At 40.5% G+C, this 27,541-nt stretch overlaps 1 protein-coding gene across 2 annotated transcripts in view; it reads right to left on the reverse strand.

Moving 5' to 3' along the window:
- The window catches only part of CRYBG3 (crystallin beta-gamma domain containing 3), an 83,309-nt gene that overhangs the window by 27,402 nt on the left and 28,366 nt on the right, over window positions 1-27,541 (reverse strand). Inside the window, exons 4-11 of one of the 2 annotated variants that reach the window (XM_069025558.1) lie at window positions 13,198-17,689; window positions 12,162-12,209; window positions 11,702-11,817; window positions 10,607-10,754; window positions 4,160-4,299; window positions 2,754-2,868; window positions 1,615-1,650; window positions 789-922 (exon numbers count right to left, since the gene is read on the reverse strand). In XM_069025558.1, the coding sequence (XP_068881659.1) occupies window positions 789-922; window positions 1,615-1,650; window positions 2,754-2,868; window positions 4,160-4,299; window positions 10,607-10,754; window positions 11,702-11,817; window positions 12,162-12,209; window positions 13,198-17,689 (5,229 nt within the window). The remainder of the gene's footprint in view (window positions 1-788; window positions 923-1,614; window positions 1,651-2,753; window positions 2,869-4,159; window positions 4,300-10,606; window positions 10,755-11,701; window positions 11,818-12,161; window positions 12,210-13,197; window positions 17,690-27,541) is intronic. The other variant, XM_069025566.1, reaches the window with a different exon arrangement.

Genomic DNA, 27,541 nt, shown 5'->3' on the forward strand with positions numbered 1-27,541 from the left:
TAACAATTCGGTTTGTTTTGAATTTAGTGCCTGTAAAATTCTGACAACAGCCTGAAAGGATGTATGTTATTCCATCTTTATACTGAAATGGAAAACCCCTTTGGAAACAAAAGCAAGATTTTCTGCAAACTGTTTTATTACTGAGGTCTTTGGCAGAAGCAACCATCCTGCCTGCTCTCAGACAGTCCTGTCCTGTGGGGAGTTGGGAGAGGGTGAAAGAACATGAGGGGTTGGCAGCTGGTGCTGAGTTTGCCTCAGAGCATCCACCTTGTTACACAGGTGTGACACAGCCCCGTGTGTGTGTGACACACAGGGAGGGGCAGGGCAAGACAGAATCCATCCAAAGCCTCAATTAATGAAAATAACAGCACATTCCCAATTCCAGATAACATGAAACAGGTGGCACAGGAAAACCATTAAGACAATAGAACAGTTTGTAGGTTTCAGAGGTATTAAAATGTCAAACTGAAGACTGACCACACCTACCCAAGGTCATTTCAGCAAATTAAGTAGAGACTATCAGGAGTATAAAGCAATACAAATTAAAGCTTTGTGTGGCCTAATTTATTGGCATCCAAATGGCAAACACTGGCTTCACACCTTTCACACATTTACCTTGGTAGGCTGATAATCGAAGAGCTGATAATACAAGAAATATACACCCCTTTCTTTTCAAAACATTTCACCTGTGGAAGACTCCAATCACCCCTCCTTAGTTAGAACTTCTAAGCACTTAGTTATGCTTCTCTCCCTTAAAATAAACAAATATAAAAGTGAAATATACTCACACTCCACCAATTACACGTAGTGATCCAATTTCTTGAAATTCTTCTTCACTACCAAACAGTGCTGGGACAGAAGTGATGCTTTCTGAAAACTCTTTGAACCATCCTCCAAAGTGGGGTTTCTCATATATTATTATCTAGAAAACATGATGCTGAGCTTAATCCTTCAAAAGTAGACAAGAAGCCTCTCCCTGTACTTTGCTGAAGTTATTTCCAAGACTGCAGTTAACAGCCCCTTCAGGTTCCTCATCTGCTGAATCACACAGATCAGCTGTTAACAATATTTATATCTGTTGCAGCATTTATTAGAAAAAGACCCAAGCCATGCATGTATTTGTATAATTAAAAGTTACCTAAAGCGTTAACATTTTTGTAGAAAAAGGAGCAATAACTCTGGATCAGCTTTCAGCTCCTCAGATCACAGAAGGATCATGGTCTCACTCACAACTCTTGTACTAGAATAGGGGATAGGCTGGCAGGGTTCTATTCCTGTCCTCTTCCTCCCTTCCCTCTCCTTTTTTTTTAAAACTTGGTATGTTAAATGCGAAAATCTCCCCCAATCCCTTTATCATTACAGTGACTAATGTGTCAAGTCAGAAAAACTCATTTCATAGCAAATTCACATTTTCCTAATACATGAAAAACAAACTACTGCTTTTACACCCCATCAAACACTAAGTGAACTTGACAGCACTAGTGAATTTTTCTTCAGCAGCAAGCACTGAATAGCTATCAAACATCACATACCAAACAAAAGGAAAGCAGCTTGCAGAAAGGTTTTATATTCCCAGTGTGCTTCTATTTTATTGTCAATGCCCTCTGTGCTTACCTTGACATTCATTGGCATTTGCACCTTTAGTCCACCCTAAAAACAGATTGGGGGGGGGGGGAAATAGGTATTTCTATTAAACTTGAAGTTCCACTTTGACATGTGTTTTACAGTACTATCAGAGCATGAAGTCTTTGCAATTATATTCACCACTTTCAGTGTTGGCCATAGATTTCAAAAGGCTATAAACACTATAAACCTGACCTACAAACAAATCAGTGCACTGACAAACCTCTGAGACTGCAAGCAATTTAAAAATATTCCTTTATGGTCTGGGAATCTAAAGTAAATATTTACTACATATTTTTAAACTAATGGATATTGACCAGTTTTTAAAATTAACTTTTAAAGCTGTATTGCATTCATTTCAGATTTCTAAAGCACAAATGCTGCAACACTAGAAGCGAGAGAAAACAGCAGGAGAGACAGAAAATAGAGTCTGACATATTCATGTTTCTGGTCAAAGAGCAAATACAACAAATGCATCTTCTCTGGAAATGTGAGTGAATGATGCTCTGTGAGGGAATAAGACACTGACCTCACTTGAATGACTGAAGAGACAGCTATAGGTCTTACTCCTTTATGGCTTTTGAACTGTTTATCTGTAGGCTTACTATGTTCACAGTAAAATTTGTGTTATACCCCTTCCCATCTCTCACACGTAGATCCACGTGCTATCAACACAAAAAACAGCTGCACCTCCCCAGATTTGTGTGCAATCTGTGGTCAGAGAAATACTACTGGGTAATAAACTCCTTATCTGGTCTTCCATCCCCAGTAGACTCTAACTGAAAATAAAGAAAATCTAACTGTACAACTGAAAAAAAGAAAATCAACAACTTCAGAAGGGCTTTTTGGTTAATGAATTGGTGTTGGATGCAGTAAAATGAGGAGCCTTTCAATTCTGTTTTATTTGACCTCCTCCCAACAACAGCAGTTTCCCAGGAAGATGCTGAGGGGTGCAGAAGCCCAGCAAGTCACAGTGACCAAAGCAAACACACCATGGAGGAGCATTACACGTGTAAGGATTAACCCAAAAAGAACATTAGAATCCAAGTTGTATTTAGGTCAAAACCTCTGGGGAAGCAACAACAAAAAAGGAAGGCACACAATTTATTAGGGAATTGTGAAGTCCTCACCATTCTTAAGGGACGCAGAGATTTTACATCTGCTGAAGGAATTTCAGGTGGTGAATCACATTCTTCCAAAACTGTCATCTCTCCCTTGTAATTCAAGTCTGAATAAGCAAGCCATCTACAACAGTAAGGACAAAGGACTCAATAAGTTCATATAATTAGATTTCAAATACAAACATCTCATTAAAATTATTTTCCTTTTTGTACTCATAAGAGCTAGATAATGTTTTAGACAGCACATCAAAACAAAGCTGTATTTAAATATGCTGGCAACATCACTGCTAAGATGATCTCAGACACTTTTCCTCAGTCCAACCTAAATATAAGAGATGAAAATTACCAATTTGTTCACTCACGTAAAAAGCCAGCTTGTTACTCCATGAGTATCCAAAAAAAAGTCAGTACTGAAGATATTTGTATTGAATTTTATCTAGGATTGTCACCTTATCAATTAAAAGGCTTCTAACAACAATCCCATGTCATTTTTTTCAATGGAAGTTAATTAAAATATGATTATGTACAACACTCGTTTGGAAAGCTATTGTAATTTTGACATGAGGATTTAAAATGCTGGGAGTCCTTCACACTGTTTTAAATCAAAAAGAAAGCTAAGTGCAGAAGCTGGACACAGGTTTAGTAGGCCATGCAAGGAATGGAGGAAGAGGCATGGAGCCATATGGAAAGTGATGTTCCTAAAACTACCAAATTTTGTCAAAACTATGACAAGCTCTGTTTTTAACTCCTTCACCATCTCGAGCTTCACAGACATATTGTGAGATTGCAGGAAGGAAGACTTGGCTCACATGGAAAGGCAACACTCCTGTAACAGAAGAGCTAATGTCATTCTGCAATGATTTATGAGAAGAGCCACACAACTCCCAAACTTCAGGAACTGTGAGGTGTTGGCCCAGGGAAGAGCCCATTCTGCTCAATACAGGAAGCACTGGGCTACCCAGGGGCCTGTGTCCTATTGCATCACCTCCCTCCAGAACGGCAGGAAATGGCTGGAGCTTGAGAAATGCTGGGATGATGTAACACTCATTTTCTGGTATTCAGCCACAGTGTTATGGTTGTAACAGGGTGGGTGACTTGGGAGACAGTATTTATTCTCCAAGGAACTCAAAGCTAATTATAGCTGAGTTGCTTCTTCTATTTATAAAGCTACTCAAATATGGAATTACTGAAGACTTCTGCCAGCAACTAGGAAAAAATGCCTTCAAAAATTTGGTTCCACTAGTAGGAGCCCACAGAGCACAGTGCTGAAGTGTAGAGCTGGGAATATTCAGTGTATGTTCACTGATTTGTAGCAAAACCCCCCAAATATTGTTCATGCTGCTGACTGACTTTCATCCCATGACATTACTCTTCTACCTGCTGGCAAAATGCTGTTAAAAAGGTTCAGTACTCACACTCCTGATCTGACTCTTATATAAGGGTTTTCCTCAACATCCAGTTCTTCTAAATTGGCAACTGCACCTTGTATGCAGATGGGAAGTCCCTCTGTACTGCCAGCTGCCAGGCAGAACTCCACCTCTGGAATGCCACAGTCCTGTGGAAACAAATCAAAGGGTAATGTTTATCCACACCTGTAGACTCAGCCCCCAAACATTCCCTTTTTTGCCCCATCTTTTCACCCTTCTCCAGGCTTCATAGAATGGAAGGGTTTTATTCTTCTTTAAATGGAGGCTGGAATTTTTAAAAAGCTAAGGGAAGTAAATTTCCAGCTCCCACTAATTTTCAAAGAAGAAATTTATGCCTGTCAAGTGACTTTCAAAAAGGCCAGTTTAAATATTCTCCAACTAAAGGACTGAACAGCATTATAAAACTGACTTTTTATCTTTTAAAAAACAGTGCTTCCATAACACACATGATGCATGCATTAACTGAAACTTTCCAGAAATGTCTATTACATTCCCACCTCCCTCCCCCGACAATCAAGTTCTGTAATGCAGAATCCAACTACAGTACCAAGCCATACGAGTTCAATTCTTTTTGTTGTGCTAAATAAATCTACATCATTTTACATGAAGGAACAAAAAAAGAGCAATATTAGAAAACACCTATTTTGTTAAGTAGACACTATGGCAATTTTTCTGTTACCACAAAGCAACAACCTCTACTTCCTCACTGGAAGTTTACTACTGAGAGATACCACGCTGGAGAACAAACTTGTTGACCACATGCCCTTTTCTAGAATTTGCAGGGATTTTTATTGAGCCACCCTCCTTTTGCAATATTTATATAACATGCATTGCCAACACTTTCTTCCCCAGCACTCAAACACATCGTGAACCAACAAGGATCTTCTGCAAGTCCCTGTTTCAGCAGGGTGTTCCAGAACAGTGAAAGGTGGCTCATGTGTGTAGCTGGAAAACAACACTTCTCAGTGATAACATCTCAGAATGCTTCCCCTTCCCAAACCACAGACCCATTTGCTTTAGGACAGAGGGCTTGGACAGCATAGAGAGATTCCCAAAATCCTAAAGGTGGCTGGAGGAAGATGCCCCCTGCATGTGCGCTAGAGAAGAGGGATGAGGACTGGTCTCTGAGGGTGCCCTCACAGAAGCACCTGATTTCTGGATTTGATGAGGACCCAGGAAGGTCACATCATGACAGAGATCCTGCATGGACCGTGGAAGGAAAAACACAAGAGCATGCAGAGAAACCCAGCAATAGGGCACAAAAGCTCAGGAAGCTCCAGCACCTCACCTCATGACACTGTCCTTTTGCATGTGGGCTTTGAGCGGGGTTTCAATGGGGTCACATCCCACAGCTTCTTGGTTAGCAAGATTTTCTCAGTAGCTATTGAACTGTCAGCAGTGAGTGGGGCAATTAGAATGGATGCACTTGAGGATATTGTTTCACTTTGCTCCTGAGACCTGAGGTAACACAGTAATACTGTTTTGGCAACTCTCCCTCCTGCAGAGTCACATTTCCTCTGTATTGTACCTTGCAAACAATGCACACTCTTTGTTTTTAGAACAAAAACTGCAATACAGGAATTTTTATTTTCAGATGAACAAACCCAAAAAAACGAGGAAAAGAGACTTTCTAGAAAAATGCTGCTTTATAGGAAAATGCTAAGGAACTCCATTCCTCAATTCTAAGTGTATTGCTAGACAAGGTTAAAAAAAAATAATCTCCCCATAGTTTTCACATGTATATGTATCTTATTAAGCCACAGTTAAGAAATATTTCAAGTCTGTGGGGTTTTTTTCTAAAAATATCTGATATGTAACAAGGCTGAAATTCATAAATCCAACAATAAAGCTTGACACTGAAAATTGGAAGTTGCACCTCCAAGAATTCCACAAATAATGATGCCAGACTCCTAATGGTTTCAGATACATTCTGAAACAAAGTACCTACAAGACTAGACAAGTAGCAAAATATAAGTATCTGCCTGCAGGCTCAGACAGAATATGAGATGGAATATGTTTAATTTTAATTCAGTAGGAGGCTCTTGTTTTTGTTTTTCATTTAAGATTGGAAAAAGCCAGTCTGTATTCTCTTTTCAAGTCTGCTCTCCTGACTCAGAAGCTCATGAAGCAGTCTCCAGCTCCAGAGATGACAAATGTAGCAGGGTAGATAAAGCACAAGCACTCATAATAAAATCTCTCCTAGTTATCACCATCTCTCTCCAGCCAGATTTTGAGAGCAATAAAAAAACCTCTACTCACAGTGATTGTCTTTTTGAGTGTGTTCTAGATTAAGTCCACAAACTTCTTCCACAAAGCGTCACACAGTAAACTGAGGTCTTCATCAAAATCAATTCAAATATTTGTTTTTAAAGGTGGTAACATGGCCGAGCAAGAAGTATATCGTATTTTCTGAGCACATTTTTTTAAAGTCACAAATACACATTTTGACTTAAATATGCAGTTCAATTTACCTGTACTGATGCACAGACTGCAGAAAATGGTAACACTTATTATTACTGAATGAGATGATTGCTATGTATTTGCAGATGCACACTCAGTGCTATGCTATTAATTTATACAATTCAAGCATGCAAACTTAGCTTGGTAAATATTGGCCCCAGCATGTTCATATTTGCCTGAGCATATTTAACAGGCCTCATTACTTTCAGAGGCTCCCTTAACGTTCCCAATAAAGCCACTATCTTTAGAAACAAAATGAAAACCACACAAATATGATAGCAGTCAGGTGGAGAACTAGATCCTTCAGTCCCCTGTCATCTGCAAGGCGTCGAGATTTGGAAATGAGATACCCACATGCAAAACTACTATCATACAAAGCTGCTACCACAATATTTCAGCCCAGATCCCAAACTGGAAGGTTTCCTCCCTAAAGCCACCCCCCAAACTGTGCCACCCCCCCTCACAAGCAGTCCAAACTCACATCATTCATTGTCCTACTGACACATTAGGCAAAAACAGAATAAAAAGCACAACAAACAGATCATGCAGCTGTGCTCATTTCCAATGATAATAAACAACCAGCAAATGCTTAGGTAGGTCACAGCCTCCAGGCATCCCTCTCTGCCTTCCTTACTCTGTGGTATTCTCCTCCTACCTCCACAGAGTCATCCTGGAATGCCTGTGCTTCCCTCGTGGTCTTTAGGGAGCTGGAATGTTTCCAAAGCACGTGGAACACTTACAGACACCTCCAAAAGAGTAACATGGCCCTCAGCAGAAAGGTGAAGGCTCCTTCTGAAGAGAAGCCTTAAACCTTTAGCATGAAATATTCCTCTTCAGTGGCATCTCTGACGTTTTTCTAGTCTGACCAAGAGCTCCAGAAGAAGTGACGGACCTAAAGCCTTCAACTCCCTCAAGGTGGTCTTGGTTGTTTATCCTTCTTCTGGATCTAGGATTACAGCCCTAACAGCTCCAGCAGGGCTAAATAAATTCAGCACTGCTAGGCCTTCTCCTCGGACCTGCCAGCTGTGGTGACTGAAGTGATGAAATCAGCCTGTTTAACTGGGGTGATTTTGTGTCAACAACAGGACAAAGAATGACTGAAGTCTGGCTTCTTATGGGAAATGCCAAAACAAGGATGAGAGAAGAGCCTATTAAAAGCCAGGCCTAATTAGTTCTGGTATTTTCAAGATTGCTTTGTAATACAGTCTAGACACCATCTTACTTTAGATACACGTTTTGTCTTTAGGATGCTATCTGCTTCTGGAGCTTTTTTTGTTAATATTACTCTCTGTTGGTCCTCCAGGCTTTTTTATCCATTCATAATTCTTACTCCCAGTGCTCCAGCACTGTACCACTCTTGCTACCCATCACCACCAACCAACTACAGAACTCAACAGAGTTGGTAGTAAAGTAAAATAATACAAAGGAAATTAATGATTACTGTCCTGTAAAAAAAAAACCAGCCAGCAAACGAAACCACCTGAAACTGCTGGGTGTCTTCCTATGGCATCTGACAAAGTAGTCCCTGCTTAAATTATGAACTTCCTTTCACCTGGCAAACCACACAAACAAAAGAAACACACCCTTCCACGTAATACTGTGAACGAACCCATTACAAAGAGCTTTGCTTAAGGAGACTCCACAAGGAATCCAGTTATTTCCTGCCCAACCATCCTGCAGACAGTGATTATAAACTGCTGTTTCAGATCCCTTGTCACCTTGCAAAATAGTGGTTTATAAGAGTATTCCAGAATGGAGGTGTCAGGAACTCTTCCTGGCTCTTGTTTTTGGGAACATAACATTTAGCACCCTCTCTGGGCTTCCAGAAACAGATAGAATAAAGCACAACACGTGCAAAAAGGTCAGCAAATGTATTTACAGTAGGCCAGAGAACTGACCTGGCTACACCGACAGTGCTGCAGGAGCTGCACTGAACCTCTGTGTGCAGGCAGACTTTGACAGCCTTGGCTCACACTGACTTGGCCTTAGTGGAATTCAGTCTCCACATCATTTCAGACAGGTCTTCATTTTACTGGTTGCACAATCTGTTTCCTTGGAATCTCCTCCCCACAACTTTCTTGAAATTAAATACACATGGGTACACCTAATGCATATCCACAGGTAGCCAGGCCACAAGCTAACCACAAATTAGCAGAATCTCTGCTTTTTGGGAAGGCTTGAAGCCAAATCAAGAGCACAAAGCTACTGGCAGACTGTTCTTTGGTCAATATGATACTAAAAGAAAAAATTAAATGTACCTCCTCGAGTTTCCTTAGTAAAAATCTGTTTTTCCTCTTGGCAAGCTGTTTTCTTCTCAAATATTTAGCCAATGTTCGAATCTGCCAACTTAAAGCAACTGAACAGCCATTAAACAACCACCATAAAAAAAGCTTGAAAAATTAGAAGACAAGCCAAACAGCCTGGACACAGAGCCAGTATGGCCAAACTAGTCTGGAGAAAAGACATTGACAGCCTATGAAAAAGAGAATGGCAGTAAAACATGGGAATCACACACATGAGCTGCCTGAAAAAGAATCCACTATTTGTCAAATAAAAACAACGCCTATATTTTCCACAAAAATAAATAAGTAAGGTAACACTTTGGCAAACTACCTTCCAAAAGTAGTTCTACAGCAGCTAAAAAACAACCTAAAAAAAGGAGGTTTGAAGCCTTGTTTCGTGAACCAAGGTTTAGAGGAGAAAACCTGGCTTAGTGAGTGCACTAACCTCACCAACCATGCCTGCTAGAGGTTTAATTTACACAAGGAAAGTGTTGATTACTGAACTAGTGTACAGTAACAAAGCTTTCCATCTGTGTTCTATATAAATGAACCACAGACTGGAAGAGGAACCAAGGTCAAACCTATTTAGCTGTACTGCAAAGATTTTTATCAAGCATGATGAAGCTAAACTCAGTATCTTTCTATCCAAGAATTTTCTTTCATACCCAAGACACATCCAGGTTCCCTTGGTTTCAGACCATAGTTCCACATGTTATTGTGGAATACCTTTATTTATTTAGTTGCCTTCCACATTATTGATCAATAGTCGTATTACATATGGGTCAAAGGCTTTGAATTTGTTTAGCTCAAATAAACGTTAACTTCATTATTCTTGCTTTCAGTCAGCCTCTTTTGGATTAATTAATTTCTAAGTTTTTTAAGAGAATGAAAAAGCATTTCTAAGTGTGATGACATTACGTCCCCATACTGATGACAAAAAGGTTATCAATTTTAAAACGACCTCTATACCAGCAGAGAACAGAGAAAGCACTTTACTGAAAATCTTTCCTGTTGTGATACAAATGATAATTCACTCACAGTAAGGGCCATTGACCTGTGAGGAACTGGAATGCTACACTGAACAACAAGAGCACTAAGTCTTCTTAAATCACAAGATCTGGAAAATATATTCCTCATTCACTGAGTAACAATGGATGCATTATACTTAGTTTTAGACATTTGATTCTTATCTTTTCAACAAAAAGCCTTCCAAACTGATGGCTGTAGGCAGAGCCACATGCTGTAGGTGTACCACTGGTCCATGTGGAAACCCTAGAGGTGGCACGGAGCTGTTAGAGGGAATGGCAGCAGTTTTTGGAGGCTATGCTGTACAAGTGGGATTGGAAACCCAACTGCTACTGAAGCAGAGACAATACAGACACAGCAGACAGCTTAAGATAAAAACTTCTTCAAAAATGTGAACTGATTCTGTTTAATTTAAAATAACTGGACAGGTCACTGTGTCATGGGTGGTGGCAAAGAAACATAATCAACCTGCTCATTAACTCAGGAAGAAGGAAATTTAGCAGAGCAAAAGCCCCGGAATTTACCACCTAGAAGGTGAAAAAAGTGAGTTATAGCAAATGTAGGTACAGTCAGAAACCCTACACACACATTGTCCACTGCCAGTAATACACCATGGTGACCAACAAACCAATCATGCACGTGAGAATGTTGTGAAGAAAGCCCATACCTTTGTTACGTGTTTGATCGAACCAACTGTGAGGTTTCTTCGATGATGTTTTGTGCCTGGGAGATCCCAAAGATGATCCAGCACAGCCTCTCCTTCCTCCAGTACATGTTTTCGACCCTGGAACTTTGGTTTCTCATAAAAAATCCAACTGCAATAACGATAAAATGAACTGAGTTGCTGCTGGTAGAGCACATCTGATGGAAAGCCCAGGAAAAAGCTCTTCTTATCAAGACAAATATCACATCTTTCTTATGCTGTCCCTCAGTAGTCACATTCACTTTAGCATTGAAAAGTAAAATACACAGTTCTTCTCTAGGACAACAGATAAAATAAAAATACAGCTAAACCACAATGTGAATAAACACCCTTATCTTACCAGGACAAATGTATTTATTGTCACATCAAAACATGTCCTGTTCAGGCAGATACTACAAAAGGTATAAAACATATTAATAATGGCATTCAGCATTTCTTAGGATGTGAAGGAAATGTATGCAAAGCTGCACAAGGCTGCCTCAAAACTGCATAAATGTGACACGCATGGCTGACACAAACATTCCCTGTAAGCTCCACCAACTAAATTCCAATGCAACAACTGACACAGACCCAGCTCCAGCTTCCCAAAGCAAATTGAGAAACACTTGCAAACTCAGAGGTGCTTGTATTTATCCTTCTGCATCCACATTCCTTTAAATGCCACATTAAAAGCAGCAGCTGAGAATGTTCTTTTGATGGTCCTTTTGCAACAGCTACCATATGAGGAAACTGAACCATAAAAATCCACCCTTTTTTTGTCATACACATCTCTAATCATGATTATGACTGCACTGGCGCAACACTTCAGGCAAGAACTCTAAACTTACCTGTGGCTCTATCAGAAACTTTCTGTTTGAACTTTCTCTCCCAGGGGAACAATACTTTTTTTTTTTTTAAAGCCTTGTTTCATGCTTTTTTAGATGGTATCTGTCTAATTGTAAAGAAAGAAAATGACACTCCTGCAGATCAGACATGTGTCAAAAATAAATAAAAATACAAGAGGGATGTACATGCAGTCTATTGGAAAGACTCTATTTAAGTATGACCTAGATTTCTTACCATCCTCTGATTATCCTAAGTATTGTTCCAATGGGAAAGATCCACGATGAGGCATCTAGCACATCAGAATGAACTTCTTGTTTACTTTTGTTGCCACAAGTATCATAAATAATAATCTGAAACAATACACAATGCATGCAAATGAGGGCCCATTTCAACACAGAGCACAGACAGTTATTTTTTGCTTGCAGCTTGTGCCCACTCAACTGAGAGACTACACAGTTTCTTCTTTTATGAAACACTCTACTGAATGAAAACAATTGCTGAGAAAGACAGCAAAATTGCTAGTGACAGGATTTTAAATAATATATTCTCATTATTAGAGGGCAAGCATATGCTAATAATACACAAAAATACATAAGATTAGACTAACAACTTCAGATGCTTTCCATTCAAAAATGACAGTACAACAAATTATTCCACGTATCATATTGACTTATGTGACACAAACTCTGCTTACCTTCCCTGGTCTTGGGTTGTATTTGAGACTTGCCCTGTCAATGAGGTTCTGAAAGTAAAAGGACATGGCAAACAACTATTAACACCTACAACAGTGGCACAAAGCACAGGCAAATTATTCTGGGTCCACTATTCCTGTACATGCACACAAGTGTCATTAGTAGCAAAAACCAAGATTTGTTTCACCACCATTCAGAGTTGGTGTAAATGGTTTAAGTCAATCAGCAGAAAGCAGCATGTGCCAGAAAGGAAGAGCTGCTATGGAAGCTATAACCTTTACAAATGTATTCCCCTTTCCCAGCAAACAATAAACTGCATTTCTTAATAGAGGAAAAAGAAAAAGATCCCTCTAACACGGACTGGAGTATTCCCAACATCGTGGAAAGATTTCTTCAGTTACACATTTGGTCTGTGTGGCACTTTCAAATTCTAAACATAGGAAGAACTGTTTCCATACCTCATTTGCCATTGCTGTAAGCAAACTAAAAAAAGATATATTAATCTATGGGAGCAGCTATGTTATTTAGTTGTTAACTGAGCTAGAGTTTGTAGAAGACACTGTGATGAAACAATCAAAGAGCCCAGTAAACCAGTATTTGTATCTTTTTTTTGGACAAGACAGGTCTATTAAATAATCTCAGAAGTGAAAGAAATAAAAGAACAATTTTCATATAAAAGGCAATTCCATCATCTTCAGGTTGAAATGTCCTTAACATGGAGAAGTCTGTCCTGTGCTATTATAAAACTTGCTATTATGCATGTTTCTCTGTTTTACCTTCTGTTCACATATTCTGTTTCACAGTTAAATCCCTTTCACCTGCGTGCTGAACCAAGAGTTATCTTTTTAAAATTATTTAATCAGAAGACTTTTTTTTTTAAACTATGACATTAAAAAGCCTAATAACTTCTGATAAAAACTTTTGATTACCTTTATGATAAAATCTTAATTAAAAGGTAGCAAGGAGAACAGGGAGGCAGCAACTTTGAATCTGGGCTAATCACTTTGATTATAAATATCATGTGACATGACATCTTACCGCTGACAATTCTCCCAGTTTTGGCACGGTGTTGTCTTGAAACCAGTGAATCTTTGGCTGCAGCATATCCTGGAGAATGCTTCCAAACCTGATCCCCTTTTCAGAAGGACCTTTCCTGGCAGATTTCAAATACTGATAGTACACACTTGTAGGAGGCTGTGTTACAGCAGCATCAGCTTTCTCTGGAACTGGTTTACAAGGTGTTTGACTGCAAGAAGCCACATCTGGAAACTGTTCTGGTTGCTCCAGTGAGTCAGACTGTTCTTTTGAGAGAAGAAATGATTGTTCAGTAAAAGAGCATCTACTTTGGTCATTTGATTGAGGGGTTGCTTTAAATTTCCCTCTGCACTGACTGGAAAGGCAGTTCTCTTCTCTCTCAACATCAAGAATCTTTTCCTCATAAGATGATTCTTCCTCTTCTTCCTCCACTCCATCCTCCTCATCCTCCTCCTCTGTGCTGAAGCGAGCAGTGAACTGCAAGCGCTCAGACACCGACTGGAGGAGGGAAAGCACAGAAGCATGGTCAGAGCTCTCTCTGGAGACTGCCCCAGGACGGCTTTCTGGAGACACATCCGTGGACAGCAGATCTTCCTGGGAGCTGTCGTCCTCGTAGATGGGAGACAGAGAGAAAGGATAAACTCTGTAGCGCTTGGCCTCCACGCTCAGGAATGACTCCGAGCCTCGGCTCTCTGCTGCCTCATTCACCTTGCTGTCCTGCCCATAAAGACAGCCTGACTCCTGCTTATTCCTTGCTCTGTCACACCTCAGGTGATCTGTATTATCTGAAGGCAAATCAGAAGGAGAAAGAGAATCAGTTTGCATCTCATCAGTTGAGACAGATTTATTCTCAGTTTGAAGTGCACCTTCATAAATGATAGTAAAAGAATTGTTTTCCCACTGTTCAATCAGTGGAGAAGAGGCCAAAAGTTCTGTTGGTTCCTTCATGTCATTGCTGCAGTTCAGGCCATTTTCTTCAAGCTGATCATTTCTCTCCGTGTCTTGATCCTTCATTTGTGCCTGCTTCAGATTCTCATTATTTTGGGCAAAGACTGTGTTGAAGTAGTGTTTCCCTTCACTGCCCTCTTTGGGAACAGACAATTCAGGTACCACGGACTGTGCATCTAATCCAGTATTAACCTCTGCTCTCTCCCTTGCCCCTTCTGCTAGTTCCTCTTCACTCTCCATTGCCTTTGAATTTGGTAAGGTTGCTTTTACTTGTACAGGTACTTCCTCTGCAGCCTCTTTCCCACAGTGTTTGTACAGACTGTCCTCTGCACTGCTTTCCAGAGACATCTGAGGGCTGCTTTTATCTTTGGATTCACTCTGCAGGCCAATACATTCTTCACCAGGCATTAAAGATGAAAAATTAACATTTACAGCTGGCAGCAGTGTGCACTCTGGCATATTTGTATTATTGCATGAACCTTTTAACTGCAATGACAAAAGCATTTCTTCATTCGCAGTAGCATCTCTACCAATAAAATGTAAAGTTCCATCAGATTTTCTACTCATTGTTGATATTTTGCCACACATTTCTGCTGCAGCCAGATGGTCACACACCTTTCCATTGTGCCTCTCTTTTGCTGGAGTCAGAAAATCTGATTCTGGACTTGCTAAACTGCCAGAGGGCAGAAATCCATTTGTTTGACAAGTAATTGCATTATTTGCTATCTTTTCATCACTTTGGGGCTGATCTATGCCATTTTCCCTACAATTTGGAAGTAAAGGAGGACCTGAGCAATCTGCCTTTTCACAGTTTACACTTACAGTCTGAGTTGCATCCATCTCTGTTGGTTCCTGTGTATTGGCAGGAAATCTCATATCCAGATTTAAAGTCTTTGGCATTTCAGCCTCAGGTTTAGGCTGAATCTTTCCAGAAGGCCTTTTCCTCTCAGTGCCTTGCTGCTGACTGGATGCCAGCTTTTGTATGGCTGAGTTAATGACCTCATCAACTGTTTCTTTTGCTTTTAGTGCTAGTGCCCTATGTAGGTCAATTTTGTCATAGATCAAAGAGAGTATCTTTTTGTCTTGATTATTTGTATCCACTTTTTCATTTCCTGTAAACGAAGATGAGCCTCCTCCACCGGTCTCATTAAAATCTTCTAATGATGTCACAGCTGACTGGATTTCTCCTGCTGCCAGCTGTACACTTTCAGCCTTCTGATAATTTGCAATACCCATATTTATTAAACTATCCTTGCTCCCACAAAGCTGGCAGACACCAAAGCCTTCTTTTGCTATTATTTCTTCTGTAGCCAAGTGTAAAACCGAGTCCACTATTTCTTCAGCTTTCTTCAACAAATCGGCACCATCTGGGACAGAAGAATGTTCTTGTCCCTTCACATCAGTATCTCCCCATCCTTCCCCAGAACAGAGCTTGTTTGCCTGGGCAGGTGCAGCAGCTTCCTGGCCAGAAGGGGCTTCCAAGACAGCAGAAGCACCAAGAATCACCTGCCCCACAGCATCCCTGCACACACTCTCAGAACTGGCTGACTCAGATGCAGTTTCCAAAGATGTCAAAGGACAGAGGGGTGGTGGCATTGCCTCTGCCAGGACACTGCTGTCAGCCTGTTGTATGGAGAAGGCCTCATCTGCCCCATCACTGGCTCTGTGACTGTAAGAATTACTGTTCCCCTGAGCAGTGCCAGACATCTCCAAAGCAGAAACAGGAAGGTTGGAGGCTTCTCTGGATACCAGAGGAGGAGAAGTGGGCCTGGGGATGCAAACAGCCCCTGCATCTACACCATCAGCAGAGCTATCAAGCATAGAAGGAGTAATCTCAGGTTCCAGAGAACTTGCTGGGCACAAAGTTCTCAGGTCTCCCGAGCAAGGTGGCCCCTCGGTTGTCCTGTCCACAGGGATTATTCTCCTAAACTCTGCAGCTGGAAGATTAAACCTGTCCTGCTCAGAAGCAGCAATCTGGCCATTTTTTCCTTGTTTGTCAGATGAAGAATCCATTACTGTGGGTGATAGCCTAAGTTTATTGCTCTTTTCCTTCTTGGAAGAAAAATTAATACAGCTATTTTCAGAAACAGGCAGAGATTCAGAAATCAAGTCTACATCGTCTTTTTGACAGGTGAAAGCAGAATGGTTGGTCAAAGGCTTTCCTTCAGATCCCACAGCAGAATGGGAAACCATCACAGACACAGAGGTAGACTCATGGGTTAGAGGCACTGTCAGCTCATCAAAATTAGTTTTCACACTTTGACACCCATGTGCACACAGCGACACACTGGCAAGGTTTCCCTTTTCCACTGCAACCTCAGGCAAATCCTCCATCGTTTCCTCACCCTCCATTTCTAGACAAGGAAAACCAGCCTGCTGCATGGCAGTATCCTTAGAATTCTCCACATGGATTAGCTTGTGGCCATTTTGTACGTGTGTTGCTTTCCCTAACTCACTCAGTTCTTCATTAGAAGTTCCCCTGCTGATGACTGTATTTTCATCATGTCCAATAGATGACACTGAAGTGGTTGAACTGCCTGTGGCTGTGCACTTTCCTCCTTTGGACTGCATGCTGAGTGAAGTAGGTATTTGTTCATTAAAAGGAAACAGAACAGTAGCAGGAAAGTTCTGTGGACTTTGCTCTCTTTCCACAGCTGTCACAATTTTCTCTGTGTCACCATTTCTTGGATCACCACCTTTATTGGCACTCCTGGTGTGCTGATCTCCTTGCTGCTGAAATGTACTGGTACTGAAATGAAGCCTCTGGACATCCAATATTTGCTCTGAGTGATTATCCACTTGATGATTACAGCAAAATTCTCCTTTCCCCACCGGCAGTTCTTCACTAACTGTCTCGCTTTTTGATTTGGATGAATCTGAACAATCATCCTGTATTTCTTTTGGAGACTCCTTATTAGCTGCTTTACTACAATAATTTTCTTTATCGAAGTAAGAAGTGCCATTTCTGTCTGTCTGAAACGGAGTTCCTGCTTCTCCCAGCAGTCCACCTTCTTTTCCAGCCAAATTGTTTGCAGAACTGACTTTAAGGGAATGAGTACTCTGGGAAGTGGAATTGGTCAGGATCCCACTGTTTCTACTACTAAATGGCAATAATGAATCTAGTGAATACGTCCTTTTAACTGTTGTTGCAGTTAAAGCAGCTGTATTTCTTAAGTCTAACTCATGACATGATTCAGTGGATAAAGCTGTGGCCTTTGCAGCTCTTTCACGTTTACTTTGGCCCGAGCAATGCTGAGCTTTACCAGACTGTTTGCTTCCCACTCTAACTGCAGAAGAACTCAATATGCCACCATCTTGGTGATCTTTACCCTCATCTCTTCCATTTTCTTCTATCAGGCATCCTGATTTCACAGACAGAGTTGTTTGGACTTCTCCATTTTCTTTGACTGCTGAAGCATTTCTGTTCTCAGGACTTTTCTCTCCTTTCCCAATTTCTGATTGATTCTTCAGGAGCTGCCTGATCCTTGCAGAACCCCGATATGTTGCATACGTGACTGCGGGTGCTTCTGGCTTCCGACGCGTCTGCCTGGAACAAGGATCATCAATATCAGCAACGACACACAATAAATTGCTGGTATGAGAACAAAGCTTAGCACTAGCTGTAGATGATATAAAATACTGTTTCCCTCCACAGGTTAGCACAAACTGCAGATTGCACTCAGCATTATTTTCCTCCTTCTTCTGGTAAATACAAGTTTGTGTGACAAATGATATGGATACCACCTTTTACCAAAAAACCCAACTTAAACTACAAGCAAAAAAGTAGATGTTGCCTTAACCAGCTTCCATCATTTATTTTCTACCAGACAAGGGAATTACTATTGCCAAGTGTCACTGCAAGGCAACATTTGCAGTGACAGAAATAATCATCCTGTTTAGAAGATGTTATATCCTACTAAAGCAGGCCTGTATATTAAAACTGGAGAAAATGTACTGTACTAATGCTCATTAAAATATTGAATTGAAATTTAAACTTTTACCCAATATCCCATACTGTTAAGAAACAGGATGAGGAGAAACAAAACGTGGCAAAAAAGAAAGTATATAACAGGGGATGCTTTTGTGAACCACAGGGTAGTAAGGAAACAGACTGAATGGAGAATGGGTAAGAATGAAGACTGTTGGAATGCTGGAGGGAATACCAGAATGGGAAGACTAGAAATGTGACAAGGGATTGGTAGACCTAGCTGTTCATTAGTCTTCAATCTCCGCAAATTTAGCGGCAAAAAACAGCGAATGCAAAAACTAAAAAAAGAAAGAATCACCACAGAGGAACTGTGATCCTGATCCTTCACTGCTCTGATAATACTAAGTTCAGAGCCTGTCACTTTCAATTTTCTGAAGAAGCAGTTTTTCTTCTTTCCTAAAACTAGGAGACATCACAAATACTCACCTTTCTTTCAAGTGCTTCTCTCTTTTCCCCCTATTTTTCCGCCTGTTAAAGAATTCTTACAAAAATCAGTCACTGTCAGCTTTTCCACTCTTCACCTTAAGACAAAGTAGATGCTCAGACTAGACTTAAACTCCCTTCTGCCTCAGCCTCCATGTAAACTGTGAAGAAACCCTTTCAAAGTCTGCCCCATATCTGCTAACACAGTGAAAGGCTGGAATCAACCATTCAGCTGTCTGGAAGATTGTCATACTCATTCCAGAAGAGCCTCTTGGGCAAAAGCAACAACAACAACAAAAAGGTGTTGGCTAAGATTTTGGTTTCTAACATAAAAGCATTGCAATATATAAAAATAGCTTAGTAGCTTCTAAAAGCTCTTTGAACCTTCTCCCATCAGTTCAATTTGTTGAGAAGTTGCTACAGCTCTAGAGGTGAGAACAAATAATTTAAGTGAGAAATAAAAACCACATTTACTATGGGAAGTGAAACATTTGAGTGCCACTGAGTAACTGTAACTTCAAATCTTTGCATGGATTCTGAGTATACATTCTCGCAAAAGATAGAGAAGAATATGAAAAAGAAGTGGATTCACCAATCTAAAAATAGAATCTCTTTTCTGTCAAGATTTTAGAGGCCAAGATTCTTCCTTCAATATTAATTTTATTTTGAAGAGGGAACTTAATGCTATTTAAAATCACAAGTAAAGAATATACACAGAGTACAAGTGAACTAAATATGAAATTATTCATATTCATAAACATTAAAAGAGAGATATAAACAGTCATTTATAGGCATGTTTTACACTATCAGGTACCTTTAGGCTAATGCCAAAATACATTAATATAGGAATTTAGACTTTGTGAGAACTTGAAAATTCAGTTTGTATTGGGATTAAATTCACTGTCATCTCTGATGAAGGCTACAGCAGAATCTCAATACAGGGTTTGTGGGCCAAGTATATTAAGTCACAGAGGAAACAGGAAAGTCTTGTATAAATAGCACATCTCCCAGCTTGCCAAGCTAGATGCCTACATTTAGTCTTCTATAGCACCAGTTTGGCTTCCAGAGATACCAGCAGTGGTAGCTGCTAAACATCACACACTCCATTTGTTGAAATGGCTGACCTGAGGATTCACAACCCTCCAAAGAAACATAAATATTTCTGAGTGAAAAAACCAAAACACAGTGGGAAAAGGGGCAGGAAAAAAAAAAAATCATTATTTTCCACAGAAAATTCTCTTCTACATTAGAAAATATTTTCTAAAACTCCAGAGGTCCTAAAAATGAGAGGGGAAGGATCTGTTGGGTTCTGCAGTGCAGTATATTTACTCAGCATCAGCCATAGTCATACTAAAAATAAGTCTTAAGAATGTAAGACCTGATCATGCTCTTATTCAGAATTAACCTTACTGAGTAACCTTTCCTGCTTTAAATAATCACTATTAAGCTTTTACAAACTCCAGCAGCTCCTCTATACTTTGGACAACCTCAAAAATAAAAGTTGTCCCACAAGTGTCCTGAATCCAGATGAAATTTCTTTCAAAAACACAAGCAGAATGGTAACATTTCTCAAAAAGAAAAAAAGTTTCATGGCTTCTTGAACAGATCAAATGTAATGATACATGCTTGAAGTGAACATACAAATGGGTATTGCAAGATGCCAAACACTCACTTCCACCAAAACCAAGGCAGGACTTTGAATAAGCAGCTTGACAAGAATTAGCTTTGACCAAGTGTCTTTAATTTCATGGTTGATATTTTTGTGTCATATGCAGGGGGGAGAACCAATGCTCCAAAAGAAACCTGGGCCATGTCTTTCCATTTGTCTCCCATACCCAACTTTGCCTTTGAATTTTTCACGTGAACACAGCAGTTCTGAAACCCAAAGCATCCAGATATGGGATGAAGAGGTACATTTTACAGCAGGTATGACAAGGAGAGCCCAGCATGACTGGGTTCTATATTTACACTGATTGAAGCCACAGATCCCCCCAACCATTATTTATTACAAAAGGTCAGGCAAGAAAATGTATTCAGAAGCTACTTTTTTGCCTATGTGGCAACCTTTATAACTTCTCCCAATTCTTTTTGCTCTCTGTTTGTCTTCTGAGAGAATTTTACGCTCCAATTGATCAATCTGAAGTCTGAGCAAGACTCCAAGCCATTTGCCCTTTGGAGAATTGTGCACAAACCCAATCCTGAGGAGCACTGGCTCCACCCCTGCTTCAGCTGCAGAGCCTCAGCCTGTGCCAGTATCTCCCAAGACACAGCTCTGCTCTCCTGCAGGCTTCACTCTACCAAGACTTTCATCAGTGAACTCTATTTTCAACCAGAACCAACCTTTCCTCCACAGACAAGGCAACTTCAGGATCTCTGTCTGACCTTTGGTAAAGAATTTGCTGCTCAGCATACTATAAAAAAATATGCAGACCTTTTAGTCCTAATGCATTTCCTTTTAGAGCACATAGAACCATATTCATTCTGAATACTCCCATGCAACAGCAAGACATTTAAAAAATGAAAACCCATGTTCCTGTGCAGCACCAGCAACTCAGCTGTAAGTCTTATGAAACAAATTTAGAAGCAGGCTGTGCCACAAAAAATCTTCTGAAAGTGTCACTAGAGACTTGTTTCATTTCTGATCATAAGAATATGTCAGTTCAGAACTTGCCTTAAAAACTCTTTGCAAAAAATTATTTTCAGCTCATGTGAGGATGCAGATGAAAGCCTGATTATACAAAGAACCCAGTGTGCATTCTGTCACATATTTCAAATACTAGGAGATTCCTTCTTTCCTGTCCTCACAGGAAGCTATTCAATTCCCTATAAAGCCTTAAATCAGTTTCACAAAAGATTTTGACAGCAACAAGAGAGGATGTCAACATGAGTTACGTTAAATTTGTCAAAAGTAGGTGCTTGTAGATATTTCTTCTATTGTGAAAAAGATATAAAAAGTTAAAGGGGGACTAACTCAAGGAGCAGAGGGGAACATGTTCTGACATCTTACATGACAGACATCTTGTGTAACTTGCCCAAGTGGCAGTGGTTATAAAACTGTGTTGGTGATTTGGAAGGCCTGAAGCAGGAGGAAACCTCCTACCTTGAACGCCTCATTCCAGTGCACCCATAAAGAACACACTGTTTGCATTGTTTCAAGTGTACGCCAACAGGATGGCAATCCCTCCAAGCCTATTTGTACCATACAATAAGGCAGAAAGTAGAGAGCCCTATACATTTTCCAAAAGGTGGAGGAAGACCACAGAGCTTCTCAGGCCCCCAGGAGCACAGTTCATTTGCACAGCAGGGTACTGCTGCCCAGCCTGCTTCTGCAGCATGCAACACCTGCCTCTCCCAAAACATGGCATGCCAATTTTCCCCCTTGTGTCTCACTCTTCCAGATATTATGTCCCCAGCCCAGCAGTCTCCTGCTTTCACAAGCATATTCTTGCCTGATTTCCCCAGATGCTTGTCAAAGACCCCGCAGAGAGAGCCACCAGAGAGATCTGCAGGCTACAGGCTGAAAACCGCTGATCTAGATCAGTGTGAGTCTTGTAGCTCCTGTCTACCCCTCTCTGACCATCTTAAAATTACCCTGTTGTTTATTTTTTTTCCACTGTATACTTAACTGACAACTTTAAAAAAAATTATTTTAAGGTACTTCATCTGGAAACAACTGTCGTAAAGTCACTTTGAAAAACCTTCTGGTGGAATCCAACTTAGCCAGCCAAGTGGTTTCTGTGCTATTCATAAATGGGAAAAATGAAAGACTTGCTGGAAAAAAGACACTGAGGGCTAACTGAGTAGTTGCCATATACAACTTAGATGAAAGAAAACAATTTTTTAGCCAGAGGGGATAGCTCCGTGATTTAAATCTGCAGTCTGAAATACTTAGTGTCCTGGGACGTCACAATGTATGTTTGAAAAGGTCAAAAGTTTGGTTGAACAAAGTGATTTACACACACTTGATTCTGCAGGAAATTTCAAAGCTAGTGTTCCATAAGGGCAATTAAGAGTCAATGGCAATTTTAATAAAAGCAAACACAGTCTCTGTGACCTTGGAAAGAATGTTTTTCCTTCCCCTTGCCCTTTAGAGTAGTAATTCTTGATTATCTCCCACATCTGGGAAAACCTATTCTTTGAGTCTGAAGGAAGAGAGCACACATCAAGCCTGACCCAAAACACCAGAGGCTGCGAGACCAAGACCAGCAAAAGGGCCTTGGGATCACTCCCAGCTCTTCCTTGCCATATTTCCCCAGTACCTGGCAGCAGCCAGCCTTCCTACTCCATACCTGTGGGAAGTGTCCTCACCTGCTGCCCTTCCGTTTTCCTCTGTAACATTCAGGGATTCAGGTGCCCAGGACTTGCCCCTCCCAGGGAGCAGGGACAAGCAGAGCCTGTGCTGCTTCTCACAGGTGTGCAAGAGCTGGGGACAGCAGTAAGGTCTCCCCTCAGCTTTTCATCTTAAGCCTGAAGAAAGCCACTCCTAGCCTCTTCTGAGATGTAATGAAGAATCAAAGCCAGGGCATCCCTCTACTCTCTTCAAGCAAGAAAGTAGCTTCAGGTGTGGCAGGGAAAGAAAAGGGTTTGGCTCAGCTGAATACATATCACAGCTGAACAACCCTACTAAAAAAAAAAGTTCAGTGGAGAAAACAATCCAATGAATTAATTTTTGACTTAATTTTTTTAGCCCAATTTTGCACCACGTATCTGTTAAGAATTACTCTTAAAATATAAAGTTTTGTTCTTCAGAAACACAAAGATCTTTTCTTTGGCCTTTGGACCACATCCCATCTCTGGGTAGGTACCCCTCTCTGGCAGGTAGAGAAATGCTTTGGGGTCTGCATTTCTCCTACAGCACAGCCCTGAGAGTGACCACCCTCCCCAGTTCACCCAGGGAATTGGGGCAGGATGATTCTGCTCCTTCCCTGGGACAGCCTTCTAATTTTGGACGGTCTTTGGCTGACCCAGAAGGGTGGAGCTGCCCACATAGTTTATACCTCTCTCAAGTGCCAGCAGGTCACTCTCAGCAGTGACTCTGCCCACCTGAGCACCAGCAACTGAACAACACTGCATGCCCATGGCCAGAAATCCACCAGAATATCAACAAATGAACACCAACAAATGCAGGAGCAGCAGCTTCCCCACTCCCCTTCACTATTCCTCAGGAATTACCTGATGAGACTACTGCTTGGAATTCAGTGATTGATTTTCGCTCGTTTACTCTTGATTTTCTGCCAAAGGCATCTATAGGGAAAGATGAATGTTGCTGCTACTGACTGAATCAAAACCACAACACACAACAATCCATCAGACAAATTAAGGGCTGTGTTTTGTTATCACCACAAGCCTGCCTCTGACAAGCAACACACAGGAGAATTACAAGCTCCGAAACAAACCTATTAACCAGAGTTATATAAACCTGAAGGGTTTTATCAGATGTATTTCTATCCGAGCAAAATAAAAGGACAGGATTTGCTGACAGTACCAAGGTGGTAAATACTAATTGCTAATACTAATACACATCAATTAAATGTATAGCAACAGGTTTATTAGACTTAAAAAAAAATAATAATTTAAAAAAACATTCCCTCACAGAACCCAATAATGTATAACATAGTAGAACCGTAAATGGACTGAAATTTCTTTCTCCTTAGGGCTACCTCCCTTCTGAATTAAATTGCTTGCAATGATCTCACTAAATTATTCCTAGTACCTGGCTCTTAGCAGGGTGTGAAACATATATTTTGAGCATCTGCTTTTGAAATCACCCCCTCCCCTTTTTCTACCTACACTTAGAAAATCCTTGCAGTTGTGGGATTCAGAGTTCTTTCTCACATCCAAATCTCCCAGGTTCATAACAGAAGGAAGAAGACAGGATCTTAAAATACTTTGTTGAACTGGGGTATCAGTGTCTTAACCAGGATTATTTCATCAAAACATTCAGAGTAAGTACAATTTTGATTTTTGCCTCTTCAGCCACGTTCAGCAAAGTACTAAGGCTCCTCCTTGCCGAACTCCAGAACAAGCTGTACAGTTTCACAGGCACTATTGTTCTGCACAACACTATTTGCAACATCCACTTATTGTTACTGGATGTTACAAAAAAAAAGAAAAATCTACTGGAAGATAGATGAATGGCAAGCAGTCAATAGAACAGATCTGGGTCATCAGTCTTTGGGGCAGGGGGAAAGCAAAACACCTGTCAAAGTTTTGTCCTCAGTCACGTGCACAAGATACTACCCATTACCACCACTGGTAATCTTGAGAAGATTGCAGGTATGCACTGCTGGAAGTCCATTCTCAATTTTGAAGCCAAATCATTGCTTTTTAGTGACAGGCAATATATGTGTGAGTGAATGAATTTTACATTATAGAAGAGAAAGATAATGGGGCAAATCTGTGTTGTATTTGTCACCTACTACACGAAATCATCATCTCTCTCATGCAGACTTTCAGCAATGAGAAATGAGGTGAAGTGCACCCCCACTGCTCCATGGTTTTATTTTTAGGGCTTATTTCATCAGTTAAAGGCTGGCTTTTAACATCATTAAGGAGTGCAAAGGCCAAGAGTAAACAGGAAGTTTTCACTTTCATACCTACCAGTCTCCACAGGACTATTCCACCCAAAAGTTTCCATCTTACCTAAGTAAGAGGTTTTTCTACACTAAGTAGCAAACACCCTACTTCGCAGTTGCTTGGTCCACTTCACTTTGCTTCTTCAAGGCAAAGAAACCTTCAACCATCCCAGAGAAACTGAAAACTGAGGGATGCAATAACTGGAGACTTAGCCCAACTCTCCTCACCCATCTTCTGTGCTGCAATTACTGTCCACAGTAATTGTCTTCCAGAGACTTTGTCAAATTTATCATGGTTTTGTCTTCTGTGCTCCTCCTTTACCACTTCCAACTGTTGGGATTAAAGGACCAAAAGCCTTTGAGGCAAAAATTACCTCTGAGCCAACTAGCCAGGGTGATGGAGGAATAACGTGACCTACACATTTTGTCCCTCACAAACATGTACTCCACAGACTGAGCTCATGAGTTCCACTTTCCTTGGCTCAAGGCCTGGAAACTTGAGTCTTCACCAAGTGCCAGACCTCCCACAGAGGGCAAAATTAACCTCAGTTTACAGGTCAGAGCACTCTGATATCCTTGTATTTCGTGAAATATTGCTTTAAGGATATGAGGAGAATGAGGTTTTCTGAGTAGAGGCATCTGAGACCATTTGGTAGGTTTTAAAAAATCTGAAAGGTTGTTTAGTTTAGGCTTTCTTTTTTAAACAACTCTAATGGGGATTATGCAATCTAACAACCATCCCTCTTCCACTTATCATTGCAACCTCCTCACTAACCACAGACGGTTCCTAACACAGTATTTCACTGTAGTTTAGAATTAACAAATTCATTTACATCTTCCTCACGACAAAGGAAACTGCTGTGAGATTAATAATGCAGTGGTCACAAGGACTTGCAAAACCCTCTGCTACATCCTGCCTCTATGTGAAATGCTAAAAGTGCAGTTTAATGCAACAATCAATGGAATCAACTCCTTTGACTTTATACGGCTCACCAGCACATCTCACGACTTCTAGGATTCAATCACTTTTAGGTTCACATCATCTTTGCTCTTCATGGTTTCCACACCTTCCTGATGCTTTGTGCTACGTCTTTACCCCTTCTCCCCATCATTCCTCATGTGCTTGTAGCACCCACTTCCAACAAGACTCTTTAACCAACCGACAGCAACCAAGAGCATTTTTACAGTTTAGCTATGCTAATTGAATCCCAGCTAGTTAATATTTAGTAAAAACTCCAGCTAGTACTGGAAAGAATAAACGACTCTCTATCCTTTAAACTTTTATAAGCTAAAAGAGAGCAAATCCAGCATAACCACTTCCATAAAAGAAAAAAAAAGTTATCCTTGATTCAAACTTTTTAGAAAGGTAAACGATGCAAGCCTCTGCTTCCCCACAGTCATTCCAATTTTTCTTTACTAATTGCTTCAGAAGAGCAGTTCACATTGTGTGGTCAGGCAGAGAAAAACTTAATTAAAGTTACACAGAGATTGTCTAACTTGTTAGTATCCCAAGCCAAAAAGAGCAGAAAATTCACTGTACTTTTGAGAATCAGCTTAAAAGGACATTAAAATTGGTTTAATGTTTGCCCTAATTTACAACAGCTACAATGAAAAAAACCCCCGATTCTTCTTCCATTTAAAAAAGTTCTTTTCTGTGGAAAAACTTCACTCTGTATAAAGACCAGCTTACCCTTACCTCCAAACTAGCAACACACATTCTTATGTGCTTGCCTGGCCATGAGACATGTGAACTATACTGAAAAAAAAATCTAAACTGATTTGCAAAGATTATCTAACAATACAGGACAATGTCAAAGGATGGTCAATTGAAAAATCCAACAGTAACTCTGACTTCAGGAAAACAAAAATAACTCAAAAATTTTTGCACAAAGAGGTCACTTCAGTGAGTTAGCACCCAACTTTCCAAACTCTGCTAACTTTTATTAATGCCTTATTTTATTAATCTACATTTTAATGAATTCACAAGAAGAAAAAGGGGAATGAGATCCATCTTACCCTGTAAATTGTGCATACAGAAGGGTATACCACAGAGACAGCGAAGAGCAGCAAGAGACTGATGCAGCAACCCAGCCTGTCCAACAGGTTTTAGGGAACACAGTTTGCTCAGGAAATATACCAAATAACACCATGCTCCAGGGCCTCTCCAGAGCACAACTAAGGGGAGGGGAACTTTTCTCCTGCACTGATCAAAGCAGTGGTGATGCTGAGCTGCAGTTTGGAAAAAGCACAGTCAGATGTGTGATACCAGAGTCTGAGATAAAAACCAGTCGACCACGTCACAGACCAAACCAGAGTGTTCACGAGAACTCAACCATTATTACTATTAATTACTGTATTTTGGAGGTGGAAATACAGTTTTAACTCCACCTAAATAGGTATCACATCACCTGTT

Source organism: Aphelocoma coerulescens, chromosome 1, assembly GCF_041296385.1.
Source record: "Aphelocoma coerulescens isolate FSJ_1873_10779 chromosome 1, UR_Acoe_1.0, whole genome shotgun sequence".
Lineage (NCBI taxonomy): Eukaryota > Metazoa > Chordata > Aves > Passeriformes > Corvidae > Aphelocoma > Aphelocoma coerulescens.